The sequence below is a fragment of the Pleurodeles waltl genome, chromosome 4_2 (genome assembly GCF_031143425.1).
Source record: "Pleurodeles waltl isolate 20211129_DDA chromosome 4_2, aPleWal1.hap1.20221129, whole genome shotgun sequence".
Taxonomy (NCBI): domain Eukaryota; kingdom Metazoa; phylum Chordata; class Amphibia; order Caudata; family Salamandridae; genus Pleurodeles; species Pleurodeles waltl.
In genome coordinates this window covers 946300280-946317749 of record NC_090443.1, presented here as the reverse complement: position 1 = coordinate 946317749, position 17470 = coordinate 946300280, and the positions used below count along the sequence as shown (strand labels likewise).

At 42.9% G+C, this 17470-nt stretch overlaps 1 protein-coding gene across 2 annotated transcripts in view; it reads right to left on the bottom strand.

Moving 5' to 3' along the window:
- The window catches only part of LRRC41 (leucine rich repeat containing 41), a 117439-nt gene that overhangs the window by 54199 nt on the left and 45770 nt on the right, over positions 1–17470 (bottom strand). For both annotated transcript variants that reach the window (XM_069232756.1, XM_069232757.1), the window contains exon 4: positions 13931–15101. In XM_069232756.1, the coding sequence (XP_069088857.1) occupies positions 13931–15101 (1171 nt within the window). The remainder of the gene's footprint in view (positions 1–13930; positions 15102–17470) is intronic.

Below are 17470 nucleotides of genomic sequence, written 5' to 3'. Positions count from 1 at the left end.
TTGTTCTAACTAACCCGATACCGAACGCAAACAATACCGATGTTTTTTTCAGAGATTCTAACTAACTTTCCGACCCGAAACACGGAGCGAAAAGGAACACGTTCGAACCCGATGGCGGAAAAAAAACAATCTAAGATGGAGTCGACGCCCATGCGCAATGGAATCGAAATAGGAGGAGTCCCTCGGTCTCGTGACTCGAAAAGACTTCTTCGAAGAAAAACAACTTGTAACACTCCGAGCCCAACACCAGATGGCGGACTGTGCACAACATGTGTATCTGCAGCTACACATGCCATCAAACATATATATATATATATATATATATATATATTGAGTTGGGATTACTCAGCTTGTGAACTATTAGACCCTCATTTGAGGGTACAGAGTTCCACCCTCTGTAAAGTGTTATTTTCTCTAACTGACAATATCATAAATTTGTGAGATCTAGTTTTCCTTAGAGGGCATTTTTGATATTTACAACTCCATGGGAGGCTCAGTATATGATCCAGCTTTTGGAAAGAATGTTTATTTACAATAACACTCATTAGTGTTGGTTAATATGTTGAAGTGTCTCTTATACTTTTATATGGTATTTGTGTGACACTATGTTTCATTTATGGTCGTTCATCAATAGAATGATGTTCCATTGATGGGATTATACAGCACTGAGGGTGTCTGTCTCAAAATTCCTTCTTGGATTTTCAAGGAAGGTAGCTTGTAGCCTACATTGTTAGTTTATATGGGTTCTACTTTTAACCTTCATGCTTACATTATGTTTAAGCGATAGATGATATTACTTATAATTGATAGTAAAAAGTTCTCTACTCTTGCTAGATTTAGTACATTGTACCAGAGGGTTATCGTCTTGTTTGCCTTAGGAGACTATGGGGGTCATTACGACCTTGCCGCCCGCCAAGATCTGACCACCATGCGCCCGCCAATGCGTCCGCACCCCCGCCGCGGCAATTTGGAGATCCCCGCTGGGCCGGCGGGCGGAAACCTGGGGCCCCACGACTCCCCGTGCAAACCGCCAGAAAAAGGCTGGCGGTCGGGGACTCTTAATCCCCTGGGCAGCGCTGCCCAGGCGGATTATCACCGCCGGGGCAAAAGTGGCGGAATACCGCCGGCCCCTGTATTTAGTTAGACCTGTGGTGTTTGTAGTATTAGGTGGTTTTTCATCTCCTTCAAATCGGTTTGTGTTTTTTATTTTGTTTAAAATAAAATGTGATGGCAGTGTGTGTGGACTGGTGCCTGACTGGCGGTGTGTAACTGCCACCTGACTGCTGGTGTGCATTAACGGGCGCTTCGCTGGTGGTGTGCCTGGATTGGCGCTTGGTTGGTCATGTGCGTGGACTGGCACTTGGTTGGTCATGAGCATGGACTGGCACTTGGCTGGCAGTGTGCATGGACTGGTGCTTGGCTGACAGTGGGCATGGATAGTGGTAAGCTGGCAGTGTGCATGGATTGGCGGTGTGTGAGAGCTGCCGTTTGACTGGCAGTGTGTGAACTGTGACTTTCTGCTGGTCAGTGCACACACACTGCAAGGTGCATTCCAGTCCACACACTCCTTCAGCCAGTGTGATTGCTGTGTCAGTCATGTGGGCGTATGAAAATAATGGGCCCTTGAATGGCGCTGTCTCTTGAAGTGAAGGTTGTAATGTGCTGGGCCCGCGGCTGGTGGTGTGAATGGTTTTGTGTGCGTCACGCAATAAAGGTTTGTGAATGGCCTGTAATGCAATTGGGGCTTTGTGGCAGCTTTACAGCTCACAAGATGCAAGCCATTCGTTCAGTTTTATGAATTTTCAATTATTTACAGTTTATTTCATTTTTGTCAAATCTCTTGTCAATAAAATTTACATTTTGGAGCTTTCTATCACCCTTGTGACAAATTCATCCAGTATGTGTGTACTTGAGGAATAGATTGTTGTGCAGTAATATTTGTCTTTTCTGTCTCTCTCTGCCAGGGTGTACATTGTCTCTAGGAAAATTCTACCAAATCTAGATATTTTCCGAAATTAGACACCCAGGGGTGTATAGGGTGGTATGCCTCTCATAGATCACATCAAGTTTTCTTACCCACAATGCCCTGTAAACCTCAAAATGTGATTAAAATCACACCTTTTCCTTGCATTTCTGTGCTAATTTCTTCAAGAATCAGGAGGAAACCACAGAATTCCAACCACCCAGCATTTTCCCACTTGTCCCAATAAAAATTCTGCCCAACTATTGCGGCTGGGCCTAGCGCCCACAACACGAACGGATCAAACTAACAGGCAAAGGGACTCTCATTGACCGTTGTTTGATTTGTGCTGTCGCAGGCACTAGGCCTAGCCACACATGAGGTACCATTTTTTATCAGAAGACTCAGGGGAATGCTGAGTGGAAGGACATATGTGGCTCCCTGCAGATATTCCAAATGTAATTTTTAAGTCACATTCTGGGTAACACAACCTATTAGGAGCCACGCAAGTCACCCCATCCTGGATTCTTCTAGGAGTCTAGTTTTCAAAACATGTATAGGTTTGCTAGGTTTCTCTAGCTGCCGGCTGAGCTAGGGCCCAAAATCCACAGATAGGTACTCTGCAAAAAAATAAGAAGAAAAAAAAAAAAAAAAAAAAAAAGAAGAAGAAAAAAAGGGGCTCTGTGTTCAATTGAAAAATGCCATGTGTCCCTGTTGCCTTTTTGCCTTTTTGGCTGTTTCCTGTGGCTGGCAGTAGGCCTACCCACACGAGTGAGGTACCATTGTTATCGGGAGACTTAGGGGAACACAGGATAGGAGTGTTATTACTAATAGTATATCTCTGCAGTTGCACTTTTCTAATGTAAGACAGTATGTAGGAAAGAAGTCATATTGAGAAATGCCCTGGATTTTTGTCTAGACTGAGTAACAAGTCCAGTACCTATTTTGATACATTGCCCTGATGAAGGTGGTGTGTGAAATCACAATTATATCTAATTGTTGCATGTCTACCTGTTTGGTTGTTCTTTATTGTCTTGTCTTATGTATTTTTATATGTTTTATTTTTATCTTCAGTACAGTAAGTTTAGGGAATTTTTTGCTCATTTTTTGTTTGGAAACTGTATAATGAATCTCAATCCAGATTCCAAGCCAACCACAGCACAGAGACAGTCCTGATCACAGCCACAAATGACATCAAACAGCAGCCCTCATCCTCCTCGGCCTATAAGCCGCTTTTGACATCATCTCCCACCAAACCTTGATCAACAGACTTCACCAAATTGGAATCCAAAGAGTCAAATCAAATGGATCACCTCGTACCTCATTGGAACAACCCACAGAATCCATCTCCCACCGCACACCTTGGATCCCAAGAAGATCATCTGCAGCGTCTCACAAAAATCGCTCCTCAGTCCCACCCTATTCAACACGTACATGAACCCCCAGGCCAACATAACCAGATCGCCCAAACTCAACATCATCTCCTATGCCGGCAACACCCAGCTCATCTTGTCACTGTCAGAAGACCCCTCAACCACCAGAGTCAACTTGCACAGATGCATGAGGAGCATCACCGACTGGGTGAAGGACAACTGTCTCAAGCTCGACACAGACAAGACAGAAGCCCTCATCTTTGGGAGCAACACCTTGCCATGGAACAACGCCCAGTCACCTGTGGACCTCAGCCCCACCTCCACCCACACAGACCATCCCCAAAATCTCAGCATCATCCTAGATAGCAAGTTATCCATGCAGAAACAGGTCAACGCAGTCTCATCCGCCTGCTTCCACACCCTACCCATGCTCCATAAGATCTTCACATAGCCAGCTATCAACACCAGAAGAACCATCACTCAGGCCCTCATCACCAGCAGGCTACGTAGAAATCACTGCATGCCTCCTGGAGAGACTACAGACAATACAAAACTCTGTGGCAAGACTCATCCTCGACCTCCCCCGCCCGCACCTCAAGGAACTACACTGGCTCCCGGTTCAGAAGAGATGCCAAATCAAGATGTGGAGCCCCGCATATAAAGCTCTGCACAACGTAGGACCAGCATAGATCAACAAACTAAAAACATTCCACCAACTGACCAGACACCTGCAATCCGCCTCCCCTTCCTCGTAGACGCCCCCAAACCCAAGCCCCTGAGCCAACATTAAAGGAAGGTTCTTCCCTCACCTGGCAGTCAAGGCCTGGAACCTCAGGACTGCCTCATCGCTCCTAGAATTCAGGTAAGGTCTCAACACCTGAGTATTCAAGTGAACAGAGCACTGAGGGGCAGCCAGCTTTTCCAGTGCCTTGAGACCCCCATGGGTGATTTGCCAAGCTTTATAATTCCTCATTGATTGATTGACTGCATAGGCTGCATAGGGGTATGTATCCCTTAAGGAGGAGGGAGTGAACTTTACATAGTGACAAATAAGGCTTCCATATTAGACATAGACTTGTATGTGTATACAATAATAAATGTATTTATACAGCTTACAATCCCTGACGACGCATTGAAGGGCTTTATCGCCAAGTAGCACTCTACTAGGGAACACTAGATTAGTAATTAGTATAACATAGTTTATGGAACATGATTAGCCAAGACTAGTAGCTGCTGTGCTACTATCCTAAAGAGGATGTCTGTTTTTGTACCTAATTAGCATGAAACAATTTTTTTATATTTTGTTCCATTTCTGTGCTCTCAATATGCTTTAACTGTATTTGTAATTGTAGGATGCTAATTTCACGGTTACCAACCATTAGTATGTTTTATTCCCTGTTGTGTGACTGTTTTTGTAACTAAAAGTTAAAATGGCATTGCACACCTACATGACTCAAAGTTCCATGCTTTATGTGTAGGAATCAGAACAGCTGTGCATTTTGCTGGGCCTTTTCTTAACACAAATTGCGGCCGATCGCCAGTTATGGGAGTCTGCTGCAATTTGTTTTTTTTTAAATTGTTGTTGAGGTGGTCAACCTGCATTGGGTGCTGACTCTTCCTTGAATAATCGTTAGATAGTGTCTTTGTAAACGTTTTTGTGCGATTTGCCTCTCCATTTGGGCCTTGTTTGGTGGTTGTACTGTAGTCCCTAACATGTACTCGATCATCTGATAACGCAAAGTCATGGATTGCTTTTACACAGACTCGATCGCCCTTGGAAGTCGAGCTGCAGGAACTTTAGCTGACCTGTATGGCCGCTTTTAACCACGTCGATCCTTCATGGTGGTCAGATCTTGGACTTGTTACGCACAACACACACACAACACACAATACACACCTCACCGTCCTTTAAAGTTGGGTGATGGCCCATTTTTGTTTTCTTTCTGCTGTATAGTGGCCGAGGAGATGTTGCATTTTGGTTTCGCCAAAGGATGACACTCTAGTATCTGTGGCCCATAATTATGTTACATTGGTGTATGACACTGCCGTGGAGTACACCTCAGCGCAGGAAACTCTTTGCTGTAAAGGAGTTTACCTTTCTATTTTTGTGAGAAGCATCATAGATCTTTAAGTAATGTGGGTAACATTGTTACCCTTTCATTCATTCATTATCACAACTGTATTCTGTTGAGGTACAATAATGGGTATTATGGTGTATATTCGAATCTCTGATTGCTTGTGTTATAAATATAGTAACCTTTGGCAATTAAGTGAGTCATGCAGGAATGAAACCCCAAACCCTTTTGAGCTTTGTTTTGTCTGTAAGCTACTGTTATCCCTGCTACGCACTAACATAAGTCAGAATAACATAATGTTAGTACAGTGTTTTCATACCTGGATGTTTTGTCTTCACTTTCAGCAAAATTGTATGTACATCATTGAAACCCAAGTTGCATTTTAAAATAAATGAGTGCACCTTCCATTCTGTTGAGATGAAAGCAATGTAAAAAGGCTTTGTGGATAGGGATTATAAGGGTTCTGTTGGGTAATCAGCGCTCTAGTAAAATATTCTGATGGTGTGTTGTAAAAAAGAGAATATTGTGGTTTTAAAATCACGAGATGTGGATGTATGATTTTCTAACTAACCACCACTGAAATAATTGCACTATTGCAGGTTAATGTTGTCAATGGTCCGTGCTGACAGTGAGACATTAAGAAATGTTAACTTCCTGTTTAGTAAGCATAGATAGCAAAAGTAACCCATATCATGTCTTGTTACATTTTTCAACACATCATAGTATGGCTGCATTCAATGTGGAAACAGAACTACCTTATGCATGTATGCAGATCCTCATGTTGCCTTTTCTGAATGTAAAGCACATTTAAGTGCCCAATAGTTAATTTCTTAAACATGTTATCCTTGATTTATTCATGATATTATATATTTGTAAATGTACCCATAGCACTTTCTTACCAGAGAGTACTCTGTGTAATACTTTCTTTACATGATTTTGGATTTGAATATAATTTGCAAACAAAAGCGATGCGAGCAAAGCATTTTAAGCATTGTGATGTGCGCAAGACATGATTCATATGATACACCCCCATACCACTGCAATTGATTATGGGGGTTTTAATAAGTGTTTGACCTCAACATTATCCCCTGAGGGAAATATTCTATCCTCGCCCCTTGAAATAACCGCATACCTTGCAATAAACAGTTTCTCTTTTGTAACTCAAAACACTACTGCAGGACACACAGTTGCTGCTAGCCTTATTTAAAATTGTGCAAGCCCTCTGAACTGTAACAGGCCAATGTTAGTTTCAGCAGTAAACATAATGGAGTTATTGTCCTGTAGAACTGTCTTTACTAGTTCAGGCAATGTGTGTATCCACATTGTTTCCCTTTTTAATTGCCAGTCTTTGTTTTATATCAGAAAAGGCACAAATAAATGTGCTCTGCATCATATAGTGCCAGAGTTTACCAACAGGCAGTTTGAATAGGAAGTGCAATGCAAAAGAGACACAAGCCCTGTTTCACTAGGTTGCTTACATGAAGTACCTCTTCCCTTATTGTCGTTAGAGAAGAAAACTGAAAATACGTGTACCTAAATGTATGTCAATGTGTGCTTGTATAAATATGTATGCAGTTATGTACGTATAGCAATGAACATTTACAGACAGAAACACACAGCTACATGTTGGGTGAAATCTAATTCACTACATTTTTTTTGTCTTTCGATATTAAAGTAGACCCAGCTTATCTTGCCATTGGTTTTCATTATTTGCTGCAGGGATGTGGAATTCCTATCGCCTGACGCCATGGACATATTGTTTGGGGTCAAGGGCAACAAGTTTTCATGTTTATTTTGTCCTTGGGACAAGCAGGCCCAGCAAACTACAACACAAACCCTTTGGCTGCCAGTTTACAGAGAAGGAAACTGTCTGAAGTTGAGGTAATATGTGTGTCCATATGTTAATGATGTTCAAACTTGTTTTTATGGTTTATTAATGAAAAGCCTTCATTATTAGGGTGAGTGCTGTAACTGAAGATTTTAAGGTCACACTGCACTACTTACAGTGGGTTCCAGTAAAAAAAAAAGTGTACACATGTTTGAAAAGTTTAACAGTATGAGGCTAAGTATAATGATCCCAGAATGCTATGTGCTTTTATGCAAATGTTTGCAGAAGCTTGTAAGGAAGTATGATGATTCTTTGCTTTCAAAATAAAATGTTCAGAAAAAAATGCAAGTAGGAAAAAAGCGTTTCACTACAATGAAATGTTAGGTGCTATTTCCTTGAAGCGTCATTTAGTAAAATGTGTTGATGCATGCTAGCCTTTCCAAAAAAGCATTAAAATAAACAAGCACTGGTAAAGCCAACCAATCCGACATATTTTGTGAGCCTTTTGGTTTTGTCAATGCATGTCTTGTTTTGACATGGTTTTTGTAACACTTTCTTGTTGTGGGAGCTGCCAGGCCCTCACCATTGTAACACACATTGGTAAAAAGAAAAAAAAGAACGTTTTTGGTCTCAAAAAGTACACATTCCCACCAGTGGCGAAACAAAAGGCCCTCATCCCCCCTCCAGGTGGCCCCTCAGCACAGCACCCGCCTTGAGTGAGTCCAAGGGGTGTGGGGGGTCCGTATTCTGTGCAGGGGGCCCCCTCCAGTTTCGCTACACCACTGATTTCCACAGTAGTTCCTGGCACTGAACAAAACTACTTTATGTGCCAATATGCTCCTTGTTGAAGAGCAGAATGCGATCACTCAAAGTAAAGCCAGCCAATAGGTAAAGAGAGAAAAAAAAGTTTAATAAAAACAAAATGGCTTTGTTAACACCAAACCTAATTAGGGACCCCATTCTTAAAGCAAGTCACTAAAGTGCGCTCATGGTATATGTCTTTGAATTAGTGGTTTCCATAAATTAACAAGAACTTACAGAAGTAGACAAGGAAATCGTAATCCTAGAAAATATTTGCAAACTGTATTTTAGCACGAGCAAATATGCGTATGTAGATTTGCTTATGTGAAAATCTGTTGAGCGTTTACAAGTTCACTTTCCCTCCGACCACTTTTTTCCTAACCCTGGAAGAACTTCTACTTCTGCCATTGTCAGGAGTAAATTACCAACCTTTCTCATTATGGGAAAAGATTACAGAAAAGCTGGTGAAAATCCTTAAAACATGCAAGTTAGTAGGTTTGCAGACTTACAGGCATTCCAGCCCTGGAACTATTGCTTAGTGCTTCCTCCAGCCCCAGTATGTAGATCTGCAGAACGGTGACAAAATAAGGAAATTGCTATAGTAGGGATTGAAAATGCAAGTATTCAAGCCCTACTATAGCAGTAGTCCTGGCATAATCAGAGAGGCTATTATAAGCGCTCTTACACAATGAGATTGCTGCCATAATTTGTCGATGCACTACATGGCACCAATGGGACAAGTAGATATTTTTTTTTTTTACAGAACAAGTCGATTTAGGAAGCAACTTGTCAAGGACAAGTACATATTTTAATAAATTCCACACCCATGTGCTGGTAGCTTGTAATTTCAGCATCTACATGGTTAATGAAGGACATACTCTTAAAAGGGGAGAAAAAAAAACATGGCAAAGGTTGCACACTTTGTGGTTGTCTTTTTGTGAGAACATATGGAGACACCGGGGACAAATCTAAAAGGAGTATGCTCCGTAACTTTCTCATTTTTCTGACCCATTTGGTCGACTCCTCAAGAAAAAAAATCTTCCGAAAATTTAAGTTTTCTTCAGTGTTTTTTGAAGTTCTTTGCTACTTGTCGGTAATCTGGTAGTCTTCCTCTACTTCTCTATTTTTTGTGCTCAATGTTCCATTGAACTAAACCACAATTTACTGCTTCACTGGCTTCAAAACTCTTGATTATTCTCCCAGACAAACCAGCAGAAAAAGGAATCTAAAGACGGCAACCACACACTGGGGTTTCTGGGGCATAAGTCTAATGCCATAGCATGAAATGTCAGTTAAAAGTGACAACACGCACACTCAAAAAAAAAAGTGTTGCACTGGGTTCTGCCCCAGCGGTGCGCGCAATTATTTTGGATTTCCGGTTTATGGACTTTTCACTGTGGGTCTGGTTGCAACTGGCTCTGGTGTACTCAGTAGTAAAAGGAGACCAGGATCATCCAAATCAGACAGAGTAATGGCATTTTCTTTAATTTTGGCGACCTTTGACCCTATTTCTCCCTCGGAGCACGTGGGGCTCTGCCATATTTTCATCAATTTTCCCCTCGATGTACCTGGGCTGGGGGGGGGGGGGGGGGGGGAGGCGGCGCAAAAAAACAGTGGTGCTTATCGTCTTATTCCACCTGGGGACCCCATCCCCTAGGCAGACTTAAATTGGAGGGGGCCGGGATCCCATCCCCAGCCCCCAAGTGTGTATGGCCATACGGGGGGAGGGAAGGCAGGGGGGCATGTCGGTTTTGGGCATGTCGGAGAGGGGGGGGGGGGAATTTCCCCATTGTGCTCCACAGGGATATACAGGATCGGGTGGAGTGCCGTCGCGCTCCCCCGGCAGGAGGCAGGTGGGGCCCAGGACCTCACCCCTGGGCAGCTTCTGAGGACGGGAGGATTGCTGATGTACTCCCTCAAATGGTATGTGCTCTCTGCTCCCCCTGTCTTGGTGGGGGGGGGGGGAGAAGATGTGACGGCCACAAGCACACGCGTCACAACAGTGAATGACCAGCTCCCAGCAGGGGGAAATGTAGTGAAATTTGTGTTTTGACCACTGACTTTGTGTCGCACCACTTTGCACTTGGCTTAGCCGTTCACTGTGAAATTAGACAGACTCCATTTTGTATTCAGCTTAGCCTTAGCTTCACCGCCACGTTAAAGGTGCAAGTAGTTTCCGTACAAAACATGTTATGCAACGTGTTTTCTATTCTGCGTGTTCTTTTCTCACTGAAGGGCTAGGACATAACGTGGAGGAGTCAGTCAGCAAGATAAGGATGATGTACTAGAATGATGTTTAAGGTACAGCAGGGAACGGTTTAGTTTTGGAAAAGACATTTTTGGATTTTGGCCAAGTTCCGACGTGTTTCTTTCAAAGCTGACCTACATAGCCAGCATTTATAAATATTTCTTGCAGAGCTGGAGAGGTTTTCCCAGAAAGCTCTTTCCTCGTTTGTTTAAGGTATATAAGAGACCCAGGTCGACAGTGGAGATTGAGAGACCTCAATCAGGATTTAGACGTCGAATGCCTGATATATTTCCTGTGAGAGTAGAGCTCTCTGTCTCTCTCTCTCATTGCGGTCGAACCTGGGTCAACGACTTGCTGGCAGGAGAAAGATGAAGCACCAAACAGGCCGTACGGTGATGCTTTTTTATTAAATATTTGCTTTGTATTGTGTATGAATATATGTACATATATCAATATAGGTGTTTGTATCTTTGCATGTATATGTTTGCTGTTTATAGATTGAAGAGTCTTTGTACATGGTCCTACTTCATTGTTGCACATTTTAAAAGTACAGTTTTGGTTATACCGGCCTTCCTTCACGAGCCTTGCAAAAAGATATACTAAATGTCTTCTTTAGATTAAGAGGGGCATTCCAGAGAATCTTTTCGACCCCTCTCACTCTGTGTATTTTATCTCAGTCAGCAGTAAAGCAAAACAGGGAGCCAGAGGGGGCAGCCGTGGGTGGGCTCCATGGGCTGCCCTCCAACAATGGTGACTTGTGGAACAAGGCCCCCACCGCCCATCACCCTGAAGATGCAGCAGGAGCCGCCCTCATTAGAAAGAAAAAAAAACTAAATGCACTTAAGGCAGCACCGCGCCTCTCACCGGCACAGCGGGTGACCTGCTAATCTAATATTTACCGCACTCGGGAAACTCACCCCATAATGTGTTGCGGGGCCTTTGTTGAGAATCACATTTTGGCCATATCTCAGCATGTGGTGGTCCTATAATGGTGGGACCACCCCCAAAACGTTCAGCACAACGTGCTCTTTCTGCCCATCTTTTGGGCCTGGACCTCGTTCCTGTTCCCAAGCACATTCTAAGCTCCCTCATGGCTGGAGCCTTTGTTCTACAGCTGAGGGTAGTTTAGTTTTTGGAGGCCTAATATATGTTAAACTTTTGGAGGTCCTGAACGTAGTTACACTGCAATGCCTTGAATACAATTGCATTATAATGCTGTTCTATGCGATTATGCAAAATATTGCAAAGATAACGCAACTTAGCAGCAGAGGAGACAGGAAACAAAGGAGCTATAACTCTAAACAGAGAAGTGAAGAGAAGCAACAGAGACACTTAGGGGAGTTATGAAAAAGGGAAGCAAGAGGAGTGGCAGGGAGGAAGCAGAAAGCTGGAGGAAGAACAACTTGGAGAGTGTGTGGAGGCAAGTTCCTGATGGTGGAAGCAACACACAGGGCGCAGAGCAAGAACACACATGCACTCCAATGGAGTGCTGAAACAAAAAGTAAAACAAGGTTCCCTGATATCAAGTATGAATGGATACAAGTCATCCAATCCAAAGGACAGTAAAGAATCTATGTTTCAGGTGAGCGATAAATACAAGAAGAGGATGAAAAGTCATGAAATAAGAAGCTTGCAAATGAAATTGACAAGAAAGCCAACAAGTGATGAGCAACTGGTTGAAGCAGAGCCCATTCTAAGTATTAGTGTTGTTTGTTTACAGGCCTCCAACAAGATAAAAGCTGTCTACAGGTGAGGCCTAAGAAGACATATACCTTCTACTTTAAAGCATACTTAGATTACTTTTGAATAAAATACCCCCAACTAACACTTAAAGCTTGTATGAGGTACTAGCTATCAGTTTAACTATACTGGTATCTTGTATATTTTACCTAGTGTTTCAGAGAGTGAAAATCTACATATACTAGTCATTTTTAAATGTTGGTTGTCTTAGAGAGAAACTGGAAAATCAAATACTTCTTTAGAACATGATCTATGAAATCCCCAATGTAGCAAAACAAGCTTTTCTAGTTGGGTTAATGTTGACGTTTTCACTGGTTACATGTTGAGCACGGGTTCACCTGAACATTGGTACAAGCTAGGTAGGAAAGGACATAGCAAAGAAAGCCTGCAGTGAAGTGAGGGGTGAAGGCTGCTGCACCGAATGGATCATTACCCATGTCCAACATCAAGTCGGTGGTCCAGTTTGCCAGTTGGTGTCACTGTGAAGATAGTTGCTGTGGTAATTGGGCCATACCCCATGTGCAGTACTAAGTTAGTGACTCAGTATGCCAGGTGGTACCGCCGCAAAGATTGCTGCGGTGTCAAGCGGGCACAGCCTGTGCACTGAGGAGGAACCACCCAAGCTGTGGCTTAGGATCAGCACCAGGATTGTCTACCCCTCCACCCCCAACAAACTGAGACAAATCAAGTGAAACCCCTCTCTGCTACAGTACTGTGTGAACTCGAGGACACCCGACTACAGCCCTCCCAGGCTGTGCCTGAAAGACTTACTGGAGGTAGCTGCAGCAGCTTTAGCACCCGGGAATGGGGAGCACACAGAGACTCCAGTCGCACAGACCATGCTGATGCAGATAAGACTCATTTACTGGCCAGGCAGCCCCATGGGAACGTGCCTGCCAGACAGCACATTCAGCACTTGAACACTTTTGAATTTATTAAAAAGCTGGAGTGGGTCTCCTGAGACTCAAACTACTAGTAAGGCTTAATATGGATTTCACTTATAGTGAATGGGATACTAGCAAATACCGCTAGCTAGAGGATCGTGGGACCTGCCTTTGCAACACTAGAGTCCTGACCTCAGGGGACTGCATGTATTATCTGTAAATGTTGTATCTTACTTTGTGTTTATATATCAATACTACTTTTTTCATACAAGCAAGTATTTGACTGGACAATCATCTATTGCTGCTGCACGTAGTTTGAGTTGTGAGCCTGTGTTCACCCCATGTCTATCCTCTTCTCTTGGTCTGCTCGGCCTGTGCTACACCTGACATTCAGAGGCTTAAGGGGGTACTTGGGCCAGATGCTCAGGATCCTTAGAGTGTTGGGCTCGAGACATCAGTAGTAAAAGGCCTTAGCCCCCTTGGTTGGACCAGTAGCTCCTGTTTGCCCCGTTGGATGTCTGAACCTGGTTCTGACAGACAAATAATACTTTTTAGTGTACTACACAGTTTTTGTTACCACCTTTCAGGATTTAGTATATCCTTTCATCAATTAGCTGTTGTATTCAGAACTCTAAGGTGTTGTTGCCTGCAAAGTATATTTTGGTCTCGAAAATCCTGCTTCAACAGAATGTGAAGCCTCTCAGTTTATGGTAATACTATACTCAAACATTTTCCAAATACTGATAAATTTGAACCCCAACAATTTGAAATGCTTTAATTTATTAGCCTTTGTAGTAATGTATGTGCATTATTAATGGCTGCTCTATGCCTCAGTAAATCAGTCCATTTAGCACCTTAATGGAGATTATTTCACACCAATACATAAGTTTAGATTAAACCACAAACTACATACCCTCTTTCAGTCTCTGTAATGATCAAAATCTGCACCTATAACACCATCCTTTCTAAAATATGACATGATTGAGAAACGCAATTGAACATATTACTTATTGTTACGTACCATTGTAGGCCATTGTAAGTTTCTCCAGTGTGACCCATGTGCTCAGTAGGTTACACAAGATGTGACAGTATTCAAGGGTCAGGGGCACGTTGTGCAAATTCAGGGCACTGATGCTTCTGAAGCGGCGTGTAGTGTCAAGGAATGGGACCCCAAGGCAACTTTCGCCCAGCAGGCCATTTAATCCCATTGTACCTTTCTCCCCCAGAAGACTTTTGTTCCCAGTACTGGTTCTTGTTTTCTTCTCATTGGCCACACTGAAGATAAAATCGTAAAGATCTTCTGCCTCAACATCGCTATTCTCCACACCACTTGAGTTGTCATAGGGGGTAGTACATTTATTTTTCTTGGCAATTTCAGCGTGAAAACCTTTCGGCGAGGTAGGGGAAGGTCGTGTGCATTGATCAGAAGCAACAAGAGGTAATTTGGTACTTGCATCTTGATGTGAGGAATTCTTTGAGATACTGCTGCTCGACCCATGGGGCTCTGAGGCAACAGTGGCCTTGCAGTGGCTTTTATGATACATTTTGGGTGGTTCATCCCATGGTCTCTGATCTAAGTTAAGGGGTTGCAATGTCAGCAAGGCACTTGGTGTCTCTTCTTGTCCCTTTTCATATTCTAGGTTATATTGATCGACAATCTCTTCTTCATCTTGTTCATTCAGGGAACCATCACATGGCACAAGTGAATCAAGAAGTGGATTTTTCTCCCGCAGTATCTTGTCCCTTTCATTCTGGGTTACTGTATCACAAAACCTACAGGGGTTTCTGTGGTGCTCCACCCAAAAACCTGCGCTGATACTCAGGATCAGCACTAAAAGGTATGTGTCAGGAGCAGGCCAGGATAATAAGGCCACTTTGTTGACATCTCCATGGTGGATCAGGCGATGCAGCAGTGACTGCAGCGACTGCTGCCGGGCAAGATCGGGAGAACGCAGGTGAAGGAACTTCAGTGTGCGCACTGAATTCACCAAAGTCTCGACCACAGGAGGGGTAAGCTCCAACACTCCTTGCAATTTGTTGCAGATTGTAAGTTCAGTGACATACTGAGAGCTGTGAATCAGTGGGGAGAAACGCTGGTCCATCAAGCGTCTATCACATGAGACATCCAGTATTCCACGCAGGACATGGTGGAAGAAAACTTCAAGAAATTTCTTTCTCCAACAAGTTACAGTCTGTAATTAAAGAACACTTAGCTTTAATCAATAGATTACATTTACATACAATAGTAATATAAAGCAGTGCTATGGTCTCAAACACTGATGCTGCCATCATTATTCTAAAGTCACGATTTCCGAGTAGAAATCTTCGCCAGTGTCAACACTGGGTATACCATTGGGTTATCAGCAATACATCACTCTTGCTGAATATCCCATGTCCCATCTTGGCTGTACAGTAGAAAATATATGACCGAACTAATAGGTTACTTGACCAACAGACAGCAAACTATAACAAGGCATCCATATGAAAAACAAAAAAGGGAGAAAACAGGAGTTGGTTGGGGGTCTACAAGAGATCCTGACTTGGGGGAAGAGCTGTTTAGAGCTGCTGGGTCGCGGCCGACATAGGCACACTATGAACGGTGTGGTTGTTTGGTTGTCAGGAAGTGACAGAGAAAACCAAAATTGGCAGCTGTGGGAAGCATGCAGGGGGTGCATGAAGAGTGAATTGGTGATCACTGTAGCTGTATGCCACATGCCCACTGTATGCCTGCTTTCTTAGATAAGCTCTGATGGCCTGCAGTACAGCAGCAGTGAGGGGTGATTGGCCAGATAGTGGAAGACTTGCCACCCTACTGCTGTGATCTGCAGTTTGTGACAATGTGTGAAAGGGCTCTAACTGACTTCAAGCATGCTCCTACAGCCTGCTGGAGCCTGACTCCTAAACAGAGGAGTCTATAGACACTGCATAGGGCTGATAGAGGCAGTGGGGGTCAGACCGAAGTTGTTGAGACTCGCCAGTTTCTACATGTTTTGTAGTCTGCCTCGCCTGGGAATACAAATAAAGAGACACTAGGGCCTTAACAGGAAAATACTGGTATCACCCTTTCATCGAGTTTCCAATGGTTGATTTACTGTATCCGGTTACATAAAAGCCTACGAACCAATCTACCACTGCACCAGAGAATACAACGCAGCATAAGAATACTTGAAAAGGTAGTTGAGCCTGTCAAAGGGCAGCTGTTCTTAAGGTGTTACTTGCACTACTGCAAGTGTTCTCAAGCACCCCCTTTTACACTGAACGTCAACATGTAGCATGTTGAATGGAATACTAGAGTTTGAAATCTTGTGAGAAGAGGTCCTAAAGTTGTCTTGGTAGGTCATGCAAAACAGTTGTAAGAGAGGCAGGAATGCAATCCCTGAAAACATATATCATAATGATTTCTACCTACTACACTACATGACAACATGCTTTAAACATAGGTGTGAGAAACGGGCTAAAAGAGTTTTGGGAGCAGGTTCCCCTTGGGGAGGGGGAGGTGTGTTTATAACCACAGTGTGTATATATTCAAAATGAACCTTGAAAAGTCAGCTTAGTTAGGATATGGGTACGCACTAAGATGATACAATGTTTAGTACCAATGTTAGGAAGAATGAGGCAAAGCTCCCACATTTTACTGACCACCTTAAATCCTGTAAACTGCAAAGCTTTGCAGTCCATAGATTGGTGACGGTCCTGACTTGTTTTTACACAGAATAGATTGGGAAATAATACTGACTGGTAACTGAGTGGGGCTTTGACAGCATGCAAGAATAATATGTGCTGAATAAGCAGGTTATGTGAAAGATGTTTTGTGGCTCATGTTTGTTCTGTCCAGGAGGCGTTGAAGACTGCCCTCGATAGTCTTACTTCCGATGCATACTTTTCCAATATTTTTTTTTAATCTCAGGAACTGCATAAGAACTGCACAATAACAAAAGAAGCTTGGTGAGTACCAAACTGGGGAAAGCAAGCTGACTAAATCTAATCTTGATGAAAAGCCAAAAAGGTGACATAACAGACGAAAAAAGAAACTTATTTTGGACTTAACATTGATTCCATGGTCCAAATTAATAAATGGAAAGGTTCAAAACTGCTGAAACATTCGCTATGGAAGCATGTGTACCCTCATGTGATTGTCTTGTGTGCATTGTTCTGTGCCAAAAACAAAATAACAAAAAAAAGTTAAAATAACAATTCTGAAACTTTCAACAATGTTGGTTATTTAAATTTAACAAAAAAATAAATAGTTGCATTACATATTTTTTCATTTCTGCTGTGACCAGCATGAAAACAGGCTGAAGGGGAGGCTGGTCAAGATGATTTAGGCATAGCACATGAGATACATAGGCAAGAGCAAAGGGAGACAAGGTGATAGAGTACGGAAGTCAGAGGTGAGAGTGGAGAAACCTGGCACCAGAGAGATCACGGAAGTAAAAATGGAGAAATAGAAGCTGCAGCAGAGACTATGAAAAAATGGAGTAGGGAGGATAAAAGTAAACCAAGGAGAGTGGGGCCCAGGAGAAATAAGCAGTAATAAAAATTGAGAAAATCAAAGCTTCAT